Source organism: Bradysia coprophila, chromosome IV (assembly GCF_014529535.1).
Source record: "Bradysia coprophila strain Holo2 chromosome IV, BU_Bcop_v1, whole genome shotgun sequence".
NCBI lineage: Eukaryota > Metazoa > Arthropoda > Insecta > Diptera > Sciaridae > Bradysia > Bradysia coprophila.
Genome location: NC_050738.1, coordinates 10,356,097 through 10,379,952, shown reverse-complemented (window position 1 = coordinate 10,379,952; position 23,856 = coordinate 10,356,097). Strand labels below are relative to the sequence as shown.

The following is a 23,856-nucleotide window of genomic DNA, read 5'->3' as shown; positions in this document are numbered from 1 at the left end:
CTCAGATTTATATTACCATATCCGCTTATCAATTTCACTTATCTTCTTAGTTGACAGATATCTTACTCACATGTTTCATGTTTCTTTATCAGGTCCGAACTCTTTGTGAATGTATGTAAATATAACTCAAAGCAAAGTCTTATTCTCTATCTGTTTTATTATTCGATTTTAGTTTGAATGGTAGTGGTATTGTAACAATTTGTTCACGTTGAAAATACTGATTTACATAATGTGGGCCATTCAAAAATGACGTCAAGCTGTTTAAATTTTTTTTTCAATATCTCATAATCTTAGCCCAAATTCTCAAGAACAGTCGCGTGTTCTCAAACACACCATTCCTTCTAACCGCCTAACCTGACGTCATTTGTGACCAGGCCCATATAAGTCAACCAAATTTGTGTCGTTAACACGAGGAATTTTGTATTGCTAAGATCGACTGGCAACAGGACATTTCTACACGATCATTATCGACTCGGATAATAATATCGTCTTCTGGTTGATACTATCGTCTTCTGTGCGACATTATCGTCTTCTGCACGTTATTATCGTCTTCTGTGCGATATTATCGTCTTCTGCGCGTTATTATCGTCTTCTGTGCGATATTATCGTCTTCTGCGCGTTATTATCGTCTTCTGCGCGTTATTATCGTCTTCTGCGCGTTATTATCGTCTTCTGTGCGACATTATCGTCTTCTGCGCGTTATTATCGTCTTCTGCGCGTTATTATCGTCTTCTGCGCGTTATTATCGTCTTCTGTGCGATATTATCGTCTTCTGCGCGTTATTATCGTCTTCTGTGCGATATTATCGTCTTCTGCGCGTTATTATCGTCTTCTGCGCGTTATTATCGTCTTCTGTGCGACATTATCGTCTTCTGCGCGTTATTATCGTCTTCTGCGCGTTATTATCGTCTTCTGTGCGATATTATCTTCTTCTGCGCGTTATTATCGTCTTCTGTGCGATATTATCGTCTTCTGCGCGTGAAGAAAAGTCATGTCTCACAAAATAGAGAAAGTCTCTTACTTCTTTAGTCATGTGTCGTGTTATTGAATAACGCCTCAGTCAGAGGTCGACGTTTATTTTTGTCTTCGCTGTCGATAGCAGATTTTCTCTGAGAAAAATCTACAAATTTGGGTGTTGGGGAATATTTTTAACTGATTCAACACGATTTTTAAATGAATAAATCTAAATACATTTACAAACAATAGACTAACTCGGTTCTACCTAAATCAACACAATGTATAGATGTTATACGACATATGAATATACATGCAGTTTTGGTGCATCAGTGCATTTTAACCGCATACATACAATTTTACTCATATTAACTGTGCATCGAAAACATATCGCGAAACATCATATTCTAATATTCTACCACACGTGCCTAACTCTTTTCGACGTTTCTTTTTTCATAGAGGCACTGCCCCAAATTCTGGTTTTGAAAAAATGTTATTTTTAAGTCACATATGAAATTCACATAAATACACAGGCAACACGCTATAAGTCCAGTGTGTTTTCATTTGGAACACTTCACTACACACATGTTATTATGAACAGATTCGGTTGCTGTTAGTAGTGCGGTTCAAATTGTATTTTCGGCTATAATCAATCGCCTGAAATTACCATAAATATTTACTCAATTTCATTTTATCAATGCGACCCAATGTACCGATAGTGTATGTGTGTTTTTGTGTCATTTAATCTATCTATTGTACACTTCAAATCATGAAGCTAAAAATGATTTGATAACAGAATTATAATATATAAATTAGTATAAGAAAAGGTTGTGATATTCGTACACCGCACACATGTAAATCGATGTTCGAAATATACTCATCACAGAAAAAAAAAAGATTGGAAAAGAAATCTTCAATCAATGTGTAAAAAAGTATCAATAAAGAAATGTTAGTGCAACTTTAGTGCATTGATTAAGCTGATGAACAAAACGAATTGACTTTCATGAATGGTAAGCAATGTCAACGATAACTGAAATGTGTCTGTTATTCTTGTTGTTAAACAGCTGAATAGTGTTAAAGCTCCCATTCAATACAAGTTATATTGTAAATAAAAAGTGGAAAAAGTTACCGATTTGACATTGAAACGTAATATAACTGCATAATATACGTAATAATACAACACGGTGTGGTTCGGTATGTCGCTTCGTATGGTTTCCGTGTTAAATAGAATCATCTCATATAATGGAATTTAGTTTTTTATTGCTAACTAAATTCAGTTTTGAATAAAAATATTCATTAATTTTGTTTATAATTGTGCAATGTGCATATTGAACAAACGTTGCATAAATTGAAAATTCAGCTCATTCTTTGCTTAGTTCGTGAGTTTTATAAAAATCTGAATAATGTTGGTTTTTGTTAAGTTTTTTTTTATTTTATTTTTAGTTTCAACATCATTATTGTTGCAAGTTGTTTAAGAGTCTTTTTTCTCTAAATAATATAGAACCTAACAAAATTGACCATTGAGACCTTCATTTGTTAAAGAGAAAGTCGACCAAATCAGGAAACAATTTCTAGAATATGAAACTCCAATATTTATAGTATCATTGTATGTTAAACAAACGAAGTAAAAGACTACAATCAAACACTAGAAAATATTAGAAGTAACAGATTCATTGAATATATTATCGTGATATGCCGGGAGGAGCCTGGAGCTTATTTGAAAGAATTTTAATTTTAATCTGAATTTTTTCCCCGGAATTTTTTAGAATTCATCCTGTAAAACCGATGAAAATTCAATGTTAAACGTGTCAAACACAAATCAGGAAGTAATAGGGCAGATGATTTTTATTTATTGTAATATTTGTTGATTAAAAAGATCGTTTACTGACTGCGCCGTATGCGAGCAGTCTTTTTTTCGCTTTGAATACATATTGTCATTCTGTAGACAAATACTCCAAATCAAAACGTATCTCCGTACTTGGTGATTCACAATAATCTCATATCAGAGTGCGTTGAATTTATTTCTGAATTCATTTGTTCATCTACTTACGGCGTAAATTGAATTTCTCTGAAATAAGTCCTGATATAAAAAGACAGTCACAATTTTGGGTTATTAGAATCCCTTAATTCGCATCGGATCAACGAACTCAAATTTTTAATTTTTTTTTTTAAATTAGTTTCAGACCAGGATTTATCAGCATAAGTAATTACCAAATGCGTCACCCACGAATCACCAGTCAGACGACTTCTAAAAATCGTAATTCCTAAGGCCCGTCATTGGGAAATGACAGGACAGTTTCCCGAAAATGTATGACAAATTTTATCACAAAAATTCACCGAAAAAATTCAAAGAAACTCAACTCTTATACTTTCCATTGTATTCGGGCATAGTCTTTTAGGTCGCCATATTAGAACACTAAAACACTTTTTACTCCATGCAAAAACAAAAAGTTTATTTTTTGTTTTGTCGCGACAAAAACACAGAAAATATTTCGACACAACTGTGACACTCCGCTATTATAAGTACTAAGTACTCATGATATTGCTAAAAAAGTGTTTTCACCACCCCTTGACATGTGCACACATTACACCCAAACTGGTTTTTTTTTGTAAAAAATTGCAGACAATATAACTCAATATAACTCAATAATATCGGAGATAGCTTGTTTCAAAAATTGAAAATTTGGCTGACGAATCGGCGAATTGACTCTTAAACTTCGACTGTTAGAATTTCATTCCATATTGATTACAACCTCAATCATTTCTGTGCCATCCATTCAATAGACTAGCGATAGCGGATTCTGGTACGAGTCTGTCGGATGAAAATCAACAATTTTTCTGATACTCCAAGGGTCCGTTAAAATGTTATTAACACTTGATTCAACCGCACCGCATATTATATGAGTTCGCATAAGTACTGACGAACTAACCAATTTTCCATTAATGGTAAAATTCGGGAAACTTAGTGAAAAAATCTGAAAATTTAGGAAAACCTGAGAAAATGTACCAAAAATGTTCACAAACAAAGATCCTGGGTGAAATTGGAGCATTGAAAATGTCGGTTCATTTTCAATGTAATGTTTTTTCTTCAACAACAAATTATTCGAGATCCGATTTGAACGCGTATGTTATCACAAAGATCGAATCCTTTCTTTTTGTAACTAAATTTAATTATCTAAAATCATGCATCATATGGAATAATCAACGAATGAATATCCAACGGTGTTGTTTGAACCGGCAATCATATTCCTAGTCCCATAATAATTGGCAAAATTCTCTTTAATCCCTTACAACCGTCAATCGTGTCATCATTTTTAATCTATTACTTCTTTTGTTAAACATATCGTTTGATGTTTGATTCAAAGTCTTTCTCTTCATTAGTTTCGACTCATGCATTTTGCTATAAAAACATCACTACCCAGCAGTTTTGCTTTTCTTGTCATATATGTCTTAACAGATGAATTACTGACTGCAGCTACTAAGGCGGACAATATTGACAGGGGTCAGTATAAAAGTTATATCATCAAATTGACTCAGCTTTTGTGAAGTTCCATCTTAATACTGGTCATTTGCAAGGTCATTGTATGTCCAATTCAGCAGATAAATGTCTTTTAGTGCTTAGCACATTATTTTCCAATTTTTCTATTCTTGCGATATAACTGTCTAGAATAGACTCCTTTTCGGGAACAGGGAGCTCAGGTTTCCGTAATTAATCCCAAAATGTTTAAATAATTTATTAATTCATATCAAATCGTTTGAATCGGATTGCAGTGCTGCTTTAACTGAGTGAATTTAGCCTATTGTTGTATTGCTGTGGGTTATCACAATCGTATCGTTACAATAACACGGAGAGTTCAAAGGTAAAAATACCGTTCAATGCACTTGTAGCGTGGAAATAAAATAATTTCCAATTAACTGGCTACATTTTCACGCTGCGTAATGGCTTTTTAATAAAGTTTTCATTTTATTAAATTAAATTTCCGGACAATAAGCTCAATTTTATTTAAATTTTATTACAAAATTAATGTTGATCTGCAATCATTGCACCAATAAAAAACCCACCAGCATGAAAATGTAACGCCTGATGGGCTTATTATTACATGGCAAAATAAATAATTTCTCTCTTGGCAGCAATTCAACGGGGGAAAAAATCGCAAACTCTCCACCATAAGATTTTCCAACTCAAGAGTTCGTCTTAACTCGATAATATTTTGCGCATTTTGCAACACACTTGAATCTCAAAATGGTTACACATCTGAAATTGATGGTCGTACTGCTACTGCTTATACATGGTATTCCAGCGAATGGCTATCGTATATTAGGCATTTTCATACATATTGGTGGCAGTCACTTCCACACATTTTATCCGATTATGAATGGTCTCGCCCAAAATGGGAACGATGTAACGGTTTTGTCGTATTTCCCAGTGACCGATTCACATGCAAATTACAAACAATTTATATTCGATGGGATTCCAGTGATAAACTCATCAATAAATCTGAATGAACTCGTAGGTTCAGTGTAAAGGATGTACGTGTTTCAGTTCGGCATTAACGTTTTTCTTTTCACCATACAGCCACCACCATCTCGCTCGATGTACACACTCATTCATGAGTTCTACGAGTTAGCTGCTGAGGGAGATTTGGTGTGCCAGGCAGCGTTGAACTCATCTCTTATCGACGATATACTACGAGTTCATCAGAATAATCCGTTTGACTTGGTCGTAACGGAAATATTTAACACTGAGTGTATGTTGGGTGTTATCCATAAAATGAACGTTCCGTACGTGGGGTTAACGAGCTGTGGACTGTTTCCCTATCATTTTGATCGAGTCGCCATGCCGGATACTCCATCCGTTAGTTAAATGAAAATTTTTTTTCTTTGGTCTAACCTGACAGCGCAATGTTTTTAGTATATAACTTCGATCTACGTCGGTTCTTCCGATGAAATGAACTTTTATGAAAGGCTGTTGAATTGGATGTCAATGAAAGTATTTAAACTTATGTACCGGTAAGCTAAGCACGTTCGGCTTAAACTCTGTATAAGAGAAGTTGATAAGCTGAGAACTACACGAAAAATTTGATTCACCTCCAGTGGAGGTCCTCCACTAAGAACTAACATCCCCTTCTTATTGCCGGATCATACAGAATGGTCGAAGAACAAGACAATCGACTATTGAAAGCCAAATTCGGCGATGGAATACCGGACGTTCATGATCTTGCCAAGAACATACAACTACTCCTGACCAGTCAACATTTTTCAATGAGCGGTTCCCGTCCATTATCGCCGCAAGTTGTAGAAATCGGCGGCATCCATATTCAGCCGGAAAAGGAAATTCCTTCGGTGAGAACTGTTCCATCAATGCGTCTCAAACTTCGGCCAACGAAACTGATTCCTCACGACTGTTTTGTTTTAGCGATTCAAAAGTGTTCTGGACAATTCACCACAAGGAGTCATTCTGATTAGCTGGGGATCACATTTGAATGCGTCCAGTATGCCGGCAAGTAAACTGGCTAGTATTCAAAGCGCATTGAAACGACTGAATTACCAAGTTATATGGAAATGGGAATTGGATGTGATGCCTCGCAAACCGAATAATGTCCTCATTTCACGATGGTTACCACAAAGAGATTTACTGTGTAAGTTTCGCTGCAACATATTTCACTTCATTTCTGCTGTGTATCGACATTATAGTCCAATAGTTCATTGGTAATGGCAACATAGCTTAAAATCGGAATTTCGAAATTGTCTTTCAGGTCACCCGAATGTACGATTATTCTGGTCGCATGGCGGGAATTTAGGTGAATTTCGGTGCACAAGAAAAGGAATTCCGTTTAATGTTCGTTTCTTGCACTTTATATTTTAGGTACAACGGAGTCGGTCTGGTGCGGAGTCCCAGGTTAGCTGTTAACATTTATAGCATGATGTAGATTTGATGTTGAATTTTGATTTGATTTTTGCAAAGCTCTCATCACACCATTTTACGGTGATCAATTTGTCAACTCTGCTTATCTGAAAAAGCGTGGAATGGCCGACACATTATTATATGAAGACCTAGATGAACCAGATAGAGTATATGATGCGTTACTGAAACTACTCAATCCTAGGTCTGTACATCATTCAATATTGTCAAACAGGAATTTCAGAAAATTCAAAAATTGCTCGAAATTCTAGGTATGCAGAACGAGCCAAAATAGTATCCTCGAATCTGCGAAATCGTCCGATGACACCAAGTGAAACAGCCGTTTGGTGGATTCAGTACATTTTAGCGAATGGTAGTGAATTTATCAAATCACCCGCAACAGATATGTCGTGGTTTGTTTATTACTCGTTGGATGTTGTCTTTGTGTTAAGTTGCATATTTGTCCTTGCTGTTTATATTATTGTTCTGCCTCTGAAAGTATTGATTAAGCGAGCTAGCCGCTCTAAGGTTGATAGTAAGAAGAAAGACTGAAGATCGTACTTATCATTTATCCCTGATTCTCTCCCATCTACTCTCCATCTATTTAAGAGTCAATTCGCAAAAACTTCGAACAGTCGAGATTCAAGCCGACGGCGATCCAAATGAGCTATGGCTCAAACGAATCATCGTTCCATTCTGAGAATTTCGTGGAACAACTTTTTTCTCGAAAATTTTTTGTTGTGGCCCTTAGACAATTTTTCTCCGGAGTAGTCGCGAAAATTGTTTTTTATCAATAACTCCAGGTGTTATGATCTTATGCGAGATGTGAATAAAGTCAAATTGTGTATGTTTATGAAGGTCGATGAGGGGAATATTATTGACCAACAGACAACGATGTCCGACCCACCAACCGCCGCAACAAGTAAAAAACCCTTGAAAAAACTGAAATTTTTGAAGTGTTCTGGGCGGCTGGGGAAGCAAGTAGCAGGAAGCTCTTTCCTTGAGTTTTGTAGTTTACTTCACGTCCTATCCATTGACACCCCACATGACCATACTTACCGTCACAGATAGAAATGGAGTTGATTTTTCACAACCCATTAAATTCTGGAAAATGATCGAACTTTCACGTTTTCTAAATAACGTTTTTCGAGCGACTTCATCAAAATTGTATTTTTTATAGTTTTACTAGATAAAGTAATAGATGAAATAGTAAAACTAACGTGATAGAGCCAGAAGACGTGTTCTAGATTTTTTTTGAAGAGAACAAACTGACGAAACGAATCAAAATTCTTAGATTAAAAATTTTCGAGAAAAAAAGTTGTTCCACGAAATTCTCAGAATGGAACGATGATAGCTCGTTTGGATCGCCGTCGGCTTGAATCCCGATTCCATATAAGCTGTTCGAAATTTTGGCGAATTGACCTTTAAAAGACTCCGAACAGTAGGGATCCAAACCGACGGCGATCCAAACGAACTATGGCTCAAATGAATCGTCGTTCCATTCTGAAAATTTTGTGGAAAATCGTTTTTATCGTACACTGTCACAGAAAGAAATGGAGTTGATTTTTCACAATGCATCTCAGCTCATCAAATTTTGGAAAATCGTCGAACTTTGACGTTCCCCTAATAATGTTTTTCGAGCGACATCATCAAAATTGTATTGAACTAACTTCAGCAGCCGACCTTCAAAAATTTCAGTTTTTTCCAAGTTTTTCACTTGTTGAGGCAGCTGGGTGGACCGGACATCGGCGATTGTTGGTCAACAATATTCACCTTATTGACCTTCATAAATGTGCACAATTTGACATTATTCATATCTTGGAGTTATTGATAACAAACGATTTTAGCGACCACTTCGGAGAAAATTTTTCTAAGAGCCATGACAGCACAATAAGATTTTTTCGGGAAAAAAGTTGTTTCATGAACGACGATTCATTTGAGCTATAGCTCGTTTGGATCGCCGTCGGCTTGAATCCAGATTCCGTATAATTTGTTTGAAGTTTTGGCAAATTGACTCTTAGGACCTAGACAACATTGCTCAATTTATTTCTTGATACGTTCAAAGGAATTTCAAGTCAGGAATTCGGGAATCCAAAGATTAAGCCACTGCAAACCTTGTAGACCTAGAAGCACTGCTGCTATGCCCTGATAGCGAAAGCGACGACAAATATAATCGATAAGTCTTAGATAAGTCTTATAACATATTTTTGTAAAACTTTCCACAAAAAAGTCTCTGCCAGAGTTGGGCCAAGCTAGGCTTTCGCTCTTTTATGTTTTGTAAAATATTTGATATTTAGAGTCAACATTTCTGATGGCGTTCAAAGGCAAGACTTTTCCTTGCAACTCCACTAACACTCCTAAGTCGAACCAAAATTTTTGCTTCGTTGAGGAAATTTTAGATGTCGACGTCTTAGGAAAAAATGTTAGCGGAACAACTGCAAGGAACAACTTTGCCTTTAAACGTCCTAAGAAATTTTAGATCTAAATTTTCCAATACAAAAAGTAGCGTACGACTAGTGCAGTACATCCCTAATCACTGGTAAAATTCTTTTTAAAGCAAATGAAGTAAAAGATTTAAACTCAATCTGTCGAAAATAAATACTTTGTCAAAAGAAGTAGCAGATTTGATAATAATATTGATGATATCCTTGTGCAACCGTAAAATGTTTAGCATTTCACTGCAATTATGAGTAATACTTTCTTTGATGTATGTTCTGCCTCTTTTGAAAGGCAACATGACAGAGCTGCACATTAACAACACGATCTCGTAAACAAACGTGTGTTATGCATGTATCCCAGACAACCCAATCCTATCACGATTTGCATCAATGGTAATATATATCGAATCACTCAATAATCTAATGTTACTTCATAAAAACCAGTCCGACGTCACCAGGAATAGTGTACGTACATCTATCCCCACACCCAGCCATCATTATTGAAGCACAAAATTCCGAATCTCGTCATCTGTGTCTGGACATCTATTAATCAAGTCACGTTTTGAAAACGTAATCAATATAAACTATAACCGAAACACAAACTATATACCAAACAGTAAAACCAAGTATAGTATACACAAACCACTAATAAAATGTACATAATTCTGGTGCAAATCCCTTATTTTGAATAGTTTAAAAGGCACGTTTCGTCGACCACATATGATACCCGGTGTCGTACGAAAATGTTTTTTTTTCCTGGGTAGCTTTTCATGTGTGGATCTATCCGCACATATGCATTTAAACACTCATATCTAGAATACAATAGTTCCACATGGATTGTGTATCAAACTACTGGGTGTATATGTTGTGTGTTGTGCGATGCTGGGAGAGAGGATGGATATATTCGGTTTTCAGAATATTATTTGTTGGGTTATATTAATGGGTCTCAAAATGTTCGTGCTTTTACAATATAATGGTTTGTTATTATTGTAGTTGTTGTGTTGCGCGCTTGTACGTACGGTTACATTTTGTCCTTTTATTTGTAAGCCGAATTTCTCATTAATTACAGTCTCTGAACGGAATTACAAATTTTCCTGAATTTATCGCGTTTGATATTGACGCTTCTAAAGTAGATTTTATTCCATTTAAGCCATTTGAACAATCGGAGATAAAGTGTTTTAATGGAATTTATGGATAGTCATTAGGCTTTGTTGTTGGTCTTTTTTTTGTTTTTTTTTTTGTATTTTAAATGAACGGCATTGCAATATGGTATACGTAGAATAAAAAAAATAAAAAAAGTTTCTGAACACCAACACAGAGAGAAAGAACGCTGAAACAATAAATTCAGGCATAATATAGTAAACAATTAAGCAGACGACCGACCATTAAATCGGTTAAGTTAGAATTATGAAGACAAACTACCTTTCAAGAGCGAATTAAACTCTTAGATTACATCTAGATTGATTGCAATGAGTTTTGTTAAATTTGAAAGGAAAAATGATTTCAATTAATTTAGCAAAAAAATAAAGTTTTTTTACTCTAACATAGCATCAACTATTGTTTGACTGCGAATGTTGTTAAAGCCTCATCATGGCCTTACGTTAGTGAAGGGCCGTGTCGCAAGTCCGTTCACACTGAAAAAATTGACGAAAAAATTTTTTCCGTGGGACTGAGGAACTTTTTTGACTTTTCCCCCTCAGCTCCTACTACCCCCCACTTATTTTATTTTTTGTTAGAATTTTATTTCTAAAATTTTTCGGGTAAAATTTTTGTTGATCAAATTTTTGCGTGCTTTCCTCGTCAGCTGCCTTTTGTGACGCATATCTTTTTGCGTGTCGAATCTGTAAGCGTCACCTACACCGATATCAGTTCTTTTGTAAGTGGATAACAGGACTTGCGTCACACCTCCACTGTAAGTGGTTTTGGGCGATATCGAAACTTAAAAAAAACGGTCAGTCATCCGCTATCGACAAAGACTTCAGAAATAAGCAATGATCCCTAGCTAGTGTTCTCTTATAATGAGAACACGTTACGTTAAAGCAAATGAAGTCAAAGATTTTGTATGAGACAACTAACGAAGGAAGTGACAGATTTGATTATTATGGCGATGTGATTGCTGTTTCAAGGTTAAGGTAAGCAACTTAGATGACAAATTCTGTCAGTATTTTAAACTTTTTTTTTTCTAAAAGATATAACGTCGTAGAAATTGCTCGTAGTGGAATTATACGAAAGTTCGTACAAAACGCAAATCACATTTTATAAGAGGGTGTCCTTGTTTCTGGAATCCCTGGAATAAAATTTACTGACATCACGCTAACTTCGAAAAAGTGAACTAGCAGCTAACATTGCTGCAAAAAATATTTTTTCATCAAAAATTGCACATGCATGAAATTCTTTGAGTAGCGATACTGAGCGTTAAATTTTCATTCCAAAACCACATTCATCGAAACTCTACCCATGCATGGTATTATTGGAAAGCTAAGACCAGTATCATATGGGGGAAACAGTTTTTTTTATTTTTCTGTTGCTTTTCGGATGCATGGGAACCGTTAGAAGTTCGCCGAATTATCCATTCTTTACCCATGAACTTTCAACTACTCATAACTCAGTGTGGATAAATTGTAAACCCAACAAGACCCTATCTGCTCCGAAAGTACATGCAATTACCTTTCTAATGACACCCCACACGACCTTGTACGTTTCGTGGCCTACGAGAAATTTCCATAAGAAAAGTGCATGTTTTAGGTTTTTGGTCACCTCTCACTAGCCACACAAGCTTGGACGAACTTTTTTGAAAGAGGTTACTTTACTGATATCGTAGCCTAGTCGTTCTTCTCTGTTAATTTTCTTTTCAAGTTTAATGTTCAAAAATCTCCTTAACTATGCAAATTAGCTGATGCTCATCCACCACTATAAACAAATTTTCAAGTCTCCAGGGCTCTCGTTCTAGACCCCTATAGAGAGACAGACCAATAAACAAAAGTCAATCTTTACATCCAACTGATAGCCGCCATTGCAAGTATTTGAACGAAAAAAAAACTTAAAATTTGCAGTCACATTGGTGAAAAGTTGTTCTTTTATTAGAACCAGATCACTAAATTTATTTAGTCAGGAGTAACACAACACGCCAACCCACCGTTACAGGACCCAATTGATGCTCGATCAGCACACCAATTATCGCATGTAGTATGGCCAACAGGAGTACCCCGTCTGAAGCAACTTTCACCTGAAGATATTAATATTTTTCAAATGACGAGTAGTGATGTGATGTGCATTTTAACTTTACCTTGACCACCAATCGCGGAAACGTAATTCAGTGTAGCGGAAACAAAGAAGAAAATGAAAAAGACAAAACCAAAAAATTTAGAATTCATTTTCCGAAATAAAACACTTTTGCTATGAGAAGTGGAATAAAGATTAAAGGCTCCAATCGACGCGATGACTGAGAGTGAAATGTAATTTTAAGTTGAAATTCAGTGAAGATCGGTATTAATATTGTGATATTTAACAAACATAATGATAACACTCTGACCGGGCAAGGTGACTATGTAGGGCAGCTTATCAGCTATTTGTAGTTTTAATTTCTATTATGCACTGAGAAGACTGTTAAGGTGAGTACACAGTTCGCGCAAAATGGAGCCGAATGTCAAATATTTTGCAAACATCATATTTTCACTGAGCTTGCAAAGTACTTACCTTATCTGGCTTATCTGATGACTTATCTTGTATGGGTCCATTTCGCAAGCATGAACACTAGCATTGACCCACTTTTTCTATACGCTGTAAGCTTACTGAGGTATTAAAGCCACTAAACCTGTTTGTCACTGTACCTGTCGCCTGACGAGATCAGGGTATTTTTGAACTGTTAAGTTTCGTTGATTTTTAATTCATTTATTTTTTTTACGAGAGCGAAAGGCAACGTATAATTAACGAAACAAACAAAACAAAGTTGACAGTTCGGTGGAGAAAACCAATATTTTCTACCCTGTCAAAGCAAAATTTGAAGAAAATAAGCATGTTCTCCCTCGAACTGTCATCAAACGAATTTTCTCAAGATCTTGTGAGTGCAGAAAATAGGGCTAATCACACCTCACATAAGAAAAAACCATAAAATTAAAACAATTTTCAAGGCTTCTAAAAATGAGTCAATTTTTGTCATAGCTCACTGCAGCTATCCCCTGAAGTTGAATATTTGACGATCTGCGATGCCAACGCCAAATAACGAATTGAACAACCTGCACAATATCCCACTGTACTTTGTGGAGGCTTAAAAGAATTCCGAGTTTACTAAAATCGTGTCCCCCATATTTTTAGCGGTGTAGATGAATCAAACAACATAGAACTGTGTGTTTGTTCGAATCAATACCCTTTGGAGTTCATCAATCATTTTCGTTATATAATTTCTTTCACTTTTCGCCTCGCTCTAGAACGAAATTACGTGAGCACGAATAGAGAGATCACTTACTAATCTCAAAGTTTTATTTCAATAAAATATTATTTACGACAATTTTTATTCGAAAAAAGAGGAATAAAGTCTCCTGGAAATAAAATACGCGCGTACGAGCGTAAGCGGATAATAAATTTCACGAAATTTCTGTTTAGCTAACATCATAAATGATATATTATGATGAATGTAAAATGTTTGATTATTGATGTCACCCATGGGTTTCTGTTGTATTGTATAAATACGGAGCTGTACGACAATATTTTCATATCTGGTCTAGGCGACCAGTCACGAACGCATTTCGAATGTGACTTATACTTATGTAATTGATATTTATGTATCTTGATTGTTGTTCGAATCAAAATGCGAAAAGTTCAAAACCTCCAACATACACCAAATCACCACAAAGCCAACGTACTCTGTACCATCACTCTACACCGGATCACCTTGCCGGAGTGAAGTAAAACAATTAAAAAAGTTTCTTCATTCGATTAGAAACAAACTGCTTCTGGAAAACACTTGCACATATCCTCGAAAAACTAATTAGTGAATTCAGTTCACATTTCAGTTTAAAACGTGTCTCGTTTATGAAATTTTCGTCCACTGATCCGAAAATGGTATCTCTTCGGTGTATTCGAGACAATTTTACAATTTTACACATTACAGAACACAAGACCGCATACCATATCCATTATTATAGGGTATGTGTACGAACGTTAAATATAACCTGATAGATGCATACCTACCAAATAAACAAAACGCCCAACCATATTACAACCACATGAAGCTAATAACAAACAAGGACCATTACTGAGCGAAAATCGGTACAGTGGAGACACAAAGCACGCGTCCATTTTATATATATGGATACGATATTCGAGGATAATGCAATTAACAGGATACACATAGTGGATTTGAGGTACCCGAATTATTATAAATTAATTACCTTTTGGCTTTCGTATATATAAATGTTTTGAAAGCTATTAGAGAGTGAATGGTGTTCATGGTAACGCTTTTTCGAATGTATATTTTAATCCAAATGGTTCTTTCATTTTTATTAGATGCTATTACATAAAGCTGTGCAATGAAGCATATGAAGAGCACTGTGGTGTTGCATTGAAACGCAAAGGTGTTTTCGAATCGACATTTTTTTTAACACGCGATTATTGTATAGGTAAGTGGTCCCCGTTTGAGTTTAAATCAGTGACTGAAAAGTGCTGAGAATAGAACGAATTGAATAAAATACCACCAAATGAATAAATTACGTTCTGTGATTCGGATACAAACAAAAAACCCTTTTTAGTTCGTTACGACCAAATCCTCATCAAATGAATAAAATCTCGCGCAAATGCTTGGAGGGTTTGTTTGAGAGGATATGTGTGCCACAAAATGTTGAATCCGAAAATACTTTTTTCTTTAATTGGTGGATGTTGGTGACGTATATAATTAAAATGACATTTACATACTCCTAACTCTGACAAGCTTATTAAATATTTAAAAAAGAAGAAGTCGCTTTTTAGGGAGATTACCCTGTTTGAAGGCTTATATGATTGTGGATGGGACATGAAAATGGACTGTAAATTTAATCGTGTGATAGCTCGTTGAACTCGTATGGATTCCTAGATTCCAGATATGCTAGTTTGGGGGCCATTGGATCAAAGGGGGAGAAGTCAAAAAGTTGCTGTAAATATGCTCCCACGTCCCCCAAAAAAATTTTACATTTTTTTTGGTAGTGGACTTGAGTCATGCCTGCTTACTAACGAGTGGGTATGATAATTGTATAAAATAAAGTCCATTCATGTCCCACTCACAATTCAATTCACAAATTTATTTGATGTTCATCAGAGGCAACAGGCAAAGTATTTTTTTACGTTGCAATTTGGCAACGGACTAGGCGCAAATACACAGTGCTCGAACTGGTACAACTCTGAATCAAACAACATTTAGACTCGCATTTAGACACATTTGTTCAATAACTAAAAACGGCGACTCCTTTCTCTTTAATTTATTAGGATTAGGAAAACTCAAAAGAGACAGTAAAACAAATACAACTTTCTGCATACCAACTTTGCTTGACCTGAGATGAATTCGCATTCACATACTCCGACTTTCAAAGAAAGACTGTTCGGAATAACTTTCTGCATACCAACTTTGCTTAACCTGAGACGAAAAGCTCAGGGGCGCAGAGCAAATTGCAAGAACCGAATCACATACTCCGACTTTCAAAGAAAGACTCTTCGGAACGACAAAATGTGCTATAGCTCTTGCCCTTGCCCGCACATCACGTAAAGTGGTAAAAAAGAGAAGAAAACGCTCTTTCGACCTCGAGAACTAGCGGCGGTTCTAGGTCAGAGAGCACTGACCATCTTCAGTTGCTTCCGCTAGCTTCTTACACAAGGCAGCAGTAAGCTTTCTAATTGAACGCGTTTTGAAAGTTTACATAGGAATGTGCCATCTACTGATGGAAATTTGGGATTTTAGAAAGAAGCTAAGAAATGCAACCACAACCATCAAAGAAATACTAACAGATTCACAGTGAAAATTCACAGCAAAAACAAAATTGAAAACTAAGAAAATTCGACAAATACTCACATATTCAGCAAACACCATACGTGACGTAATAACAAAGCACATTCTCACTAGAATTAACACACGGTCCTCACAAACATCGTAAACCATCCAGCTTTTCGTGTCAGCAAAGTCGGTATGCAGAAAGTAATTCCGAAGAGTCTTTCTTTGAAAATCGGAGGGAGAATGTGAAGGGGAATTCGATCCTGCGCAGTCTGCGCCCTGATCTTTTCGTCTCAGGTTAAGCAAAGTTGGTATGCAGAAAGAAGTAAGTTCATCTATGGTATCACGTAAAATATTGTAACAAGAAAGTTGCTAGTCTTAAATGCTACAATCAATTTTGCCGAAGGGCGAAAAAGGCGAACATACTTCTTTAATTAATTCAAAATTTTATATAATTAAATGGTTAACCATTCAGACCTCTGCCTGTCAGCAAATAACAGAAAGAGTGAACGAAGTCTATTACTTGTATGATGACTCTTTCTTCGACCTTACTTCAAAAATGTAGGATTTAAGGGAGAGTGTACATGATCAGAATTCGTTGCATGTCATCTGTTATCAAAATTAAGCGACTAGCTGTGGTTAGTGTCGTCTATTGTAGTAAAATGTCATACTGAAACAATGAAGTAGAAGATTTTTTGTTTCAGATAGTTAAAAAAGACTTCGATGTAGAGAATTACCAGATTCGATAATAAACAAATACTGATGATATGCCTGCCGTCTGTCAATATAAGTCTTAAAAACATTTCTTGTAATCTCATTTATGATTCATTCGCATGAAATCCTTGTAATATTTCGTATGAATTTAAAAAAAAGAACAGTTTGCGTCTGCGTAGAATCTTGATCAAGTTTTTGAAGAAAGTCTGAAGGTGAACTGTATGAGTAATTTCCATAAAAACAAGTTATATACATATGTTGATGGTGATTGTGTCATGGATTTTTTATCGCATGCATATCGAACAGTGAGGAAGTAAGTCTGAATAAATTTGTTTACCTCACTCAATTGCTAAGACCCGTACGATGTTAATTTTTCTTATGTTACCGTTTACGGTAATTACCACCCATTTCTCAGTATATACTTAAGACCGAGCTGAAGAACAAGTACAATTAATGTCCCCAAGCATCGACTAATTATCATCTCATGAAACTATGTCGGATGCAGTAATTGTCTACTCGAATACCATTTACTCAAAAACGTTTAAAATACAAATTACTGTCCGTATTTACTCATGCCTATAACACAAGCAAATTTAGAAAAATCAATAAAACAAAAGAAAATAAATAATCTCGAACACATTTATAGTAAACGGATCGGGATAACCTTTTGAACTTTCCGATGAATGAGAGTGTGCTTGTGGAATTACTGTGTATGTTTTTGTGTAAGATTTAATTATGTGCAAATTAAGCTCAGATACTTTTGCTTGATCATTCTGTGTGAAATTCAGTGAGAGCTGACCGTTGAACATGTTAGTTGTGTTGATGTGAAATAGTCCCAAAAAACATGTAATTTAATTCGATGAGTATACCAATTCACGGGAAAATGTTAATTGCGTTTATGTATTTAAATTTGGTTAAACTTGTCTCAGTGTTAAGCTTCAGGTGATTGCAAATTGGTAAAGTTTCGCAGCAACGACTGGTATTTACACAACAGTGTTTGAATATTTGAAATAGAGAGCATAAAAAAGTGTTAGTGTTGGTTTTGCGCTTATATTCGATTTTAAAATGCATCAGAGTTTGTTTTTGTTTATTTTCGCTTTTTTGTCGGTTGCGTCCAGTACGAGATATGAATCAAAACTAACGCAATACTCGGTGCCGAAGGCTACAGTTACAGCATATCAATCGAAAGGATTTTCCGTTTCAATTCCTGATTCGCCAGGTTTGAGTCTTTTTGCATTTCACGGAAATGTGAACAGTAAACTGGATATGCTCGATGGCGGTTCGCTTTCAAAAGACATTACAAAACCTAAAAATGGTATGTGGACGTATACGGATGTTTCAATCAAATTGAAAATTGGTGACACAATAAACTACTGGCTGTATGTGGTAAAAGATGGATTGGGATATCGTCTAGACCAACAACAGTTTGTTGTCAAAGGTGCGTGTTTACTAGTAACTAGAAAAAAAAATTAATCTGAAGGACATCACCTGTTTTTATATTCTTTATTGAGATCTTCAAACACCATAAAACAAGATCAGCCGTATCTTACTTAAATTGGTGCAAAGTTGATACCGACCTTCGTAGAAGTCAATCATCTTTTATCAAGTAAATAATGTAGGGCATGTAAATGAAAGCTAAAGTTAAACAGCTGATTGATTTTGAACTCTTGAGAGAAAAAAACTCGAAAAACAAAGAAATTTTCATAGACTGGATTGGATATTCAATCAATTGATTTTTTTGTTAATTATGTTCTTGGTAACATTGTTCGAAGAACAACAACGATAAAACTTCGGACAAAGATAATTCTCTTTTGTTGGTGGTCGATATTTTGTTTCAGTATCCATGCTGCCTACTCTTTGGTAAAATAAGTGTTGTTTTGACAAGATAACAAGAACACATCTCAATGCCTAACATTCTTCTAAACGGACTTGCGGTGCTTCCTTTGAACTGGACTTATCGAACTTCTTAATATGAAACGATAAACGCTTTTTTGGACATCTTGTCCAACAGCCTAACAGTAGAATTTAAACAGTTCGAGCATGACAAGCAAAAATAAACACCAGTTTGTTCACAATAAATTTTTTTTTTCCAAACATTATTTCTCTCAATTATTCCATTGATATGACGTCATTATTATTTATCTAGGTAAATATATCCCACATTAATATATCGATAAGTTGATCGTTTCCGCAATACAATAAAACATTATAAGGTACCAGTGAATATACCAATACTAATACTCTTCTGTATATTACACATACACTCTTGTTTGTGCAATACACAGAAGAGTATTAATTCTCGGTATATTCAGCGGTACCTTAATGTACTATTATTTTCGACAACTGAAATGGGGAGTACGGAGTACCACATTGCATTGAAAAATCGACAACACGAGAAACAACGACTTTCTGAAGAAACTGCGAGTTTCTCAAAAAGAGGTTTTGCATGAACTCACCCTGTTCTTTAGGATGTCATCATTTCTTCTCGCCTTTTTAACATTTCGTACAAGGAATACTTCTACAAAACGTTAAAAAACGGCGAAAGTTAGAAAGTCATCGTTTCTCGTGTCGTCGATTTTTCAGAGCAATGGGTGCACTCGTGCGACTCTGAATATTATAGTTACATTTTCTTTGACAACTTTGGTCTCCGTGCTAAACTAAATTTTCCGTTTACAGAACTGTTTAACGACGACATCTACTCAAACATTGCCGAGGTCGTAGTAGTGGATAATCCAAATTCCAACTGCAACCCATCGACAATTTTAGCGGGTGACATACATCACCATCATCATCATTACAGCGAAACATCTCAAACAACGTCTCAATGTCCAAGCGATAATAAATCGAACGAATTTTTCGAAAAAATTACCAAACAATTGAATGTTGTGTTGATGCAACTTCAGTCGCTGCACGACAAAACTGCACCACTAACGAATAAAATCAACAGTTTGGAAGAAGTGATCGGTGAACTGTTGAAAGATAAAGACAATGGCACCAAACTTCTGTTGATTGGAACAAATCCACCACAAGACTCAAATGCGTACGAAGCGATTCGCGGAGTGATAACAGACCGATTAGATCTGAACGATTTGAGTGCTTCGATTAAATTCGCTGAAATACTGAAGGAGGGTGGCATTATGTTTGAAGTAAAGACTTCGATTGAGAAACATCGGATATTGATTAGAGCCCAGGAACGTTTCAACACCGATAAGAGAAAAATTGTCAATTTCGGCTATAATGACAAAAGTAAACCGAATTCGGAAGTTCCAGACATATTTCATCGTACCGGTGATACCGAGAAAAGTATGGAAGAAACACAAACAGATGTTGGTGATAGATTTGTGTTCGAATAAACGAGATATGACATCGGTCAGCAATTAAATAAAGAAAAGGAAAAAAAAGGAAAATTGTTTTCGCATTTTAATCCACTTCAAAACTCCACTCTCAGACAACAGCGATTCATTTATCGAAAACCACGTCCACTTAATCCAATTACAAATAACAATCGAAGAAGAAGAAAAAACTTCATACACCGAAAACATTTGAACTCAATCAGCACCAGCAAAAATCAATTCCCGAAACCATACAGCATGTTGGTAAGTAAAATTTCCCACCTCATCTTCAAATTATCTCTGCACAATACCATTGGTGAAGACATGAAACTACTCCTCACTCTATCGGTAGCTAATTTAACACCTAATCGCGAAAATAAAAACAAAAATCGAACATCAACATCACGTACATTCATCCACCGAAGGAGCAATATTTTCCTTGTGTGAGTATGATGAGAAACAGCAACAAAATAAAAAAAAAACTTTCAAATCAATTGTACGTAATGTTTTCTTGATTACACCCTCAGCCATAAAGTGATGTCTGCACGTGATCTTTTTTAATATTGCGATAATAGATAGATGAGAATAGCATGAAGAAAACTTTTTGTGTATTCTTTTATGTGTTATTATCATAGTGGGAGCGGAACGGAATAACGAATAACGATACACATATGAAGGGAAACTAATATTATATGTCCATTGGATTATGAGCATTTCCTTTTCGATTATTGGATCAAAAGGAAATAAGAAATTCGTTGATGGATTACGGGGTTATCGACTTTTCCCAACATAATATAATATTTGATTTGGCAATATTATCGGTCGTAGCGTGTCTGTGATGCAATGTGAGTGAAATCAGAAAAGATACAACGAACATTTCCGGAATAGAAATCGGAAGCTGGATAGGCCAATCAACAGAGATGAGAGCCGGCCGGAACCTAGTCGGTTTTGTTCAAGCAGCGCCGTTTGAATTATTTGAATTACTTTAGAATTAACTTTTATGCTCGTTGAGTGACGAATAGCTCTCGCTTAAAATTTTTAAGGTTTTCTCTGATTTTTGGTACAGAATCTATTACTTCAGTATTTTTACACGGCATTCTACGATTATAATAGTCATTTATGCGGTTCGTTGACGATATTTCTGACTTACGCGGACTGTGTGCAATGTCGTATGAACATGTTTTATCGCACTAGTGCGATAAAGGATTTGCAAGGGGCACTAGAGCGATAAAAGTCTCGTGTTACTGAAGCCACACTAAAATTATCTTCGGTATTTATTAGATTTTCTTCATTACATACAACATTGTATGCAACACAAATCGTATGTTGGTATATTATCGCACACGATGTCTTGCCAATCCGAGGCGAAGCCGACATCTGACATCTAATAATATACCTCCACGCCATATGATTCTTGTTACATAAATAACTATTACTTAACAAGGAATAGAAATGTTGAAAAGTCGAGTAATTGTGTGAACTCTGTTAGTTTAAGAAATGATTTTTTGGAAATAAATGAAATTGAAATTGTTGACGCAAGGCGAAGCCGAAAATATACACGAAAAAGTGACTTGTCAACTTTATCCCGAATAATGTATTGGATTTTACTGGCTGCCCCATGCGAAAGTTGGACATTACATAGCTATTTCCCCCTGAGAAATTGAAACGATTACCTACTGACTATTTTTGGTTCATTTTTCGCGAATATAAAATTTTCACATGTGGTAGGTAGTAAAACAGAATGCATTGGATGCTGCTGCATAATCCATTAATTCGGAAACAATTTTGTGATACTCGCAAACTCCCTCGTGTATTTTTGAGCAACTTTTGACCTGTTTTTTGACAAGTGGAGTTGTATACCTCGGCTTCGGCACGGATATATTCTTGTCGAAAAGACAGTTAGAGCAGCTTGTTGCTCAACAAGTCAAAAACACACTTGGGAGTTTGCTTTTATCACAAAAGTATTACATCATGTAACGAATTACTTTCGCAGCATCCAATGTAACCTACTATCACATGCTGAGGGCGTTGAAAGAAGTGCATGATTTATAAAAAGTACGGTTTTCGACATATGTCCTCATGTCTACGTCAAGTGCATAAAACAAGACTATTAAACTTTCGAAATATTATGTTTTAAAGCAACGAAGACTTCTTAAACAACAGAAAACAGATCGACTGATAAAGTTTTAAACGAAAACGTAAATGCACGACCCGTAAGAAGATTATTTTTTTAGTTTTTGGTAGAGTTACATTACATAGTGCTGTGTATAGTGCATTATAGTGAATTTGATGTTTGTGACATGAAAAATTTTGTTTTTTCAATTTGTCTGAAAGTTTTTATTGAAACGGAGAAAAAGAAATCTGAAAAATAACTTTCATTCATTCAACGTGTGTCCGTATTTGCCGTTCATAACATAACGAATAAAAGTTTTGCATTAGCTTAATTCTGCCTTTGTTAGATAAACAAATAGAAAGCATAGAAAGTGCCGAGCTTTAATTCTTTTAACTTGCAAGCAATGGAAAAGTTAAAGTGTTTTTAAATAATAAAAAGGAATGTTCACAGTACACACAGTCTTCTATTACTCCATCCGTACTAGCTACACATCAGTCTTCATTATGTACATTTTTTTCTTCAAAAATTATTCAAAAGCTGAAAAATGAGCAATTTTGTTCTTTTGTGTTGGCTTTTTGTATGGCATAGTGAAGAGAAAAAGCTGTTCAGAATTGTATGGCAGTAAGCTACTTAAAGCTATTTTTGTCATACAATCAAGGAATCATTGCAATTGTATTCCGGGAGAGTTGAAAATAGTCTTAATTTTTCTTTGTATGGCGTGTGTGCTAGGGAAAGTTTCCTCTTTTCTTAAAGTTGAACAATGAACAGTCGAATGTTCAATTGAAAATTTGCATGTTTTTCTTCTTCCAAGTCTTATATTTTTCTGGAGTGGAGTTATTATATTTAATTCAGTGTGTAGGAGTAGACGGTAGATACAGAAACATTTCAGTCGTTATTTTTATATATAACTAACTCCGATAATAATATCCTCAATCGGGTCACCGTTTTCTTTGTTAATTAATTAGATCCGTACGTAGGCAATCATATCTCGTTCAAAGATCTTGTTGCTATCCATTTGAATATTTACTGCAAAGCATAACCCTCAAAGTAACCAATGAACACACATCGAAACAAACATGGTTGTTCAAATGCATGTACGAATATCAATTTTGCTCGGCAGGGATTAATCCCAGTGTATGTGGTGAAAACACATCACCAGTATCGGTGCTTACTCTAGCAAAATCTGGAATCAAATTTGCTTTTTACCTGATTGATTATATGAAAACGAAAACAAGGATTATGTTTTCTTAGCAGATTATTCCAAGAATGTGATCCTTCCTAAACTAATATTCGTTGTTGTGCATAAAATTTGTTTGTGTACTTATAACGGAAGAGTTGGCTGTAATATTATGTACGGGTGAATGGGAACAACAAGAATCTAGAGAGAAGAGATTACACATGAGGATGTTATTAGGTGTTTGCGGCGGAGATGTACCACGATGTTATAT

The 23,856-nt window shown here is 35.5% G+C and overlaps 2 protein-coding genes and 1 long non-coding RNA gene across 6 annotated transcripts; 2 read left to right on the top strand and 1 right to left on the bottom strand.

The window, feature by feature from the left end:
* Window positions 1-1,537: 1,537 nt before the first annotated feature.
* On the top strand, window positions 1,538-10,236 carry LOC119066150 (UDP-glycosyltransferase UGT5-like). Of its 4 annotated transcripts, XM_037168450.1 has the most exons (11): window positions 1,538-1,964; window positions 4,726-4,814; window positions 5,086-5,464; window positions 5,531-5,809; window positions 5,867-5,964; window positions 6,102-6,297; window positions 6,371-6,593; window positions 6,711-6,755; window positions 6,821-6,853; window positions 6,920-7,061; window positions 7,129-10,236. In XM_037168450.1, exons 3-11 carry the CDS (start codon window positions 5,198-5,200, stop codon window positions 7,406-7,408), a joined length of 1,563 nt encoding a protein of 520 aa, XP_037024345.1. In that variant the 5' UTR covers window positions 1,538-1,964; window positions 4,726-4,814; window positions 5,086-5,197; the 3' UTR covers window positions 7,409-10,236. The 4 variants fall into 4 exon arrangements, with proteins under 4 accessions (XP_037024345.1, XP_037024346.1, XP_037024344.1 ...); XM_037168451.1 differs by lacking the exon at window positions 4,726-4,814 and having other exon boundaries at window positions 1,538-1,993; XM_037168449.1 differs by lacking the exon at window positions 4,726-4,814 and having other exon boundaries at window positions 1,538-2,148.
* Window positions 10,237-12,345: 2,109 nt separating this feature from the next.
* Window positions 12,346-12,763, bottom strand: LOC119066157. The gene is made up of 2 exons (XR_005085707.1): window positions 12,581-12,763; window positions 12,346-12,520 (listed from the first exon to the last, which is right to left on the bottom strand). It is a non-coding gene; the product is annotated as an uncharacterized LOC119066157 (long non-coding RNA).
* Window positions 12,764-17,723: 4,960 nt separating this feature from the next.
* On the top strand, window positions 17,724-20,370 carry LOC119066151. Its single transcript, XM_037168452.1, has 2 exons — window positions 17,724-18,401; window positions 19,640-20,370. Exons 1-2 carry the CDS (start codon window positions 18,029-18,031, stop codon window positions 20,314-20,316), a joined length of 1,050 nt encoding a protein of 349 aa, XP_037024347.1. The 5' UTR covers window positions 17,724-18,028; the 3' UTR covers window positions 20,317-20,370.
* Window positions 20,371-23,856: the final 3,486 nt, after the last annotated feature.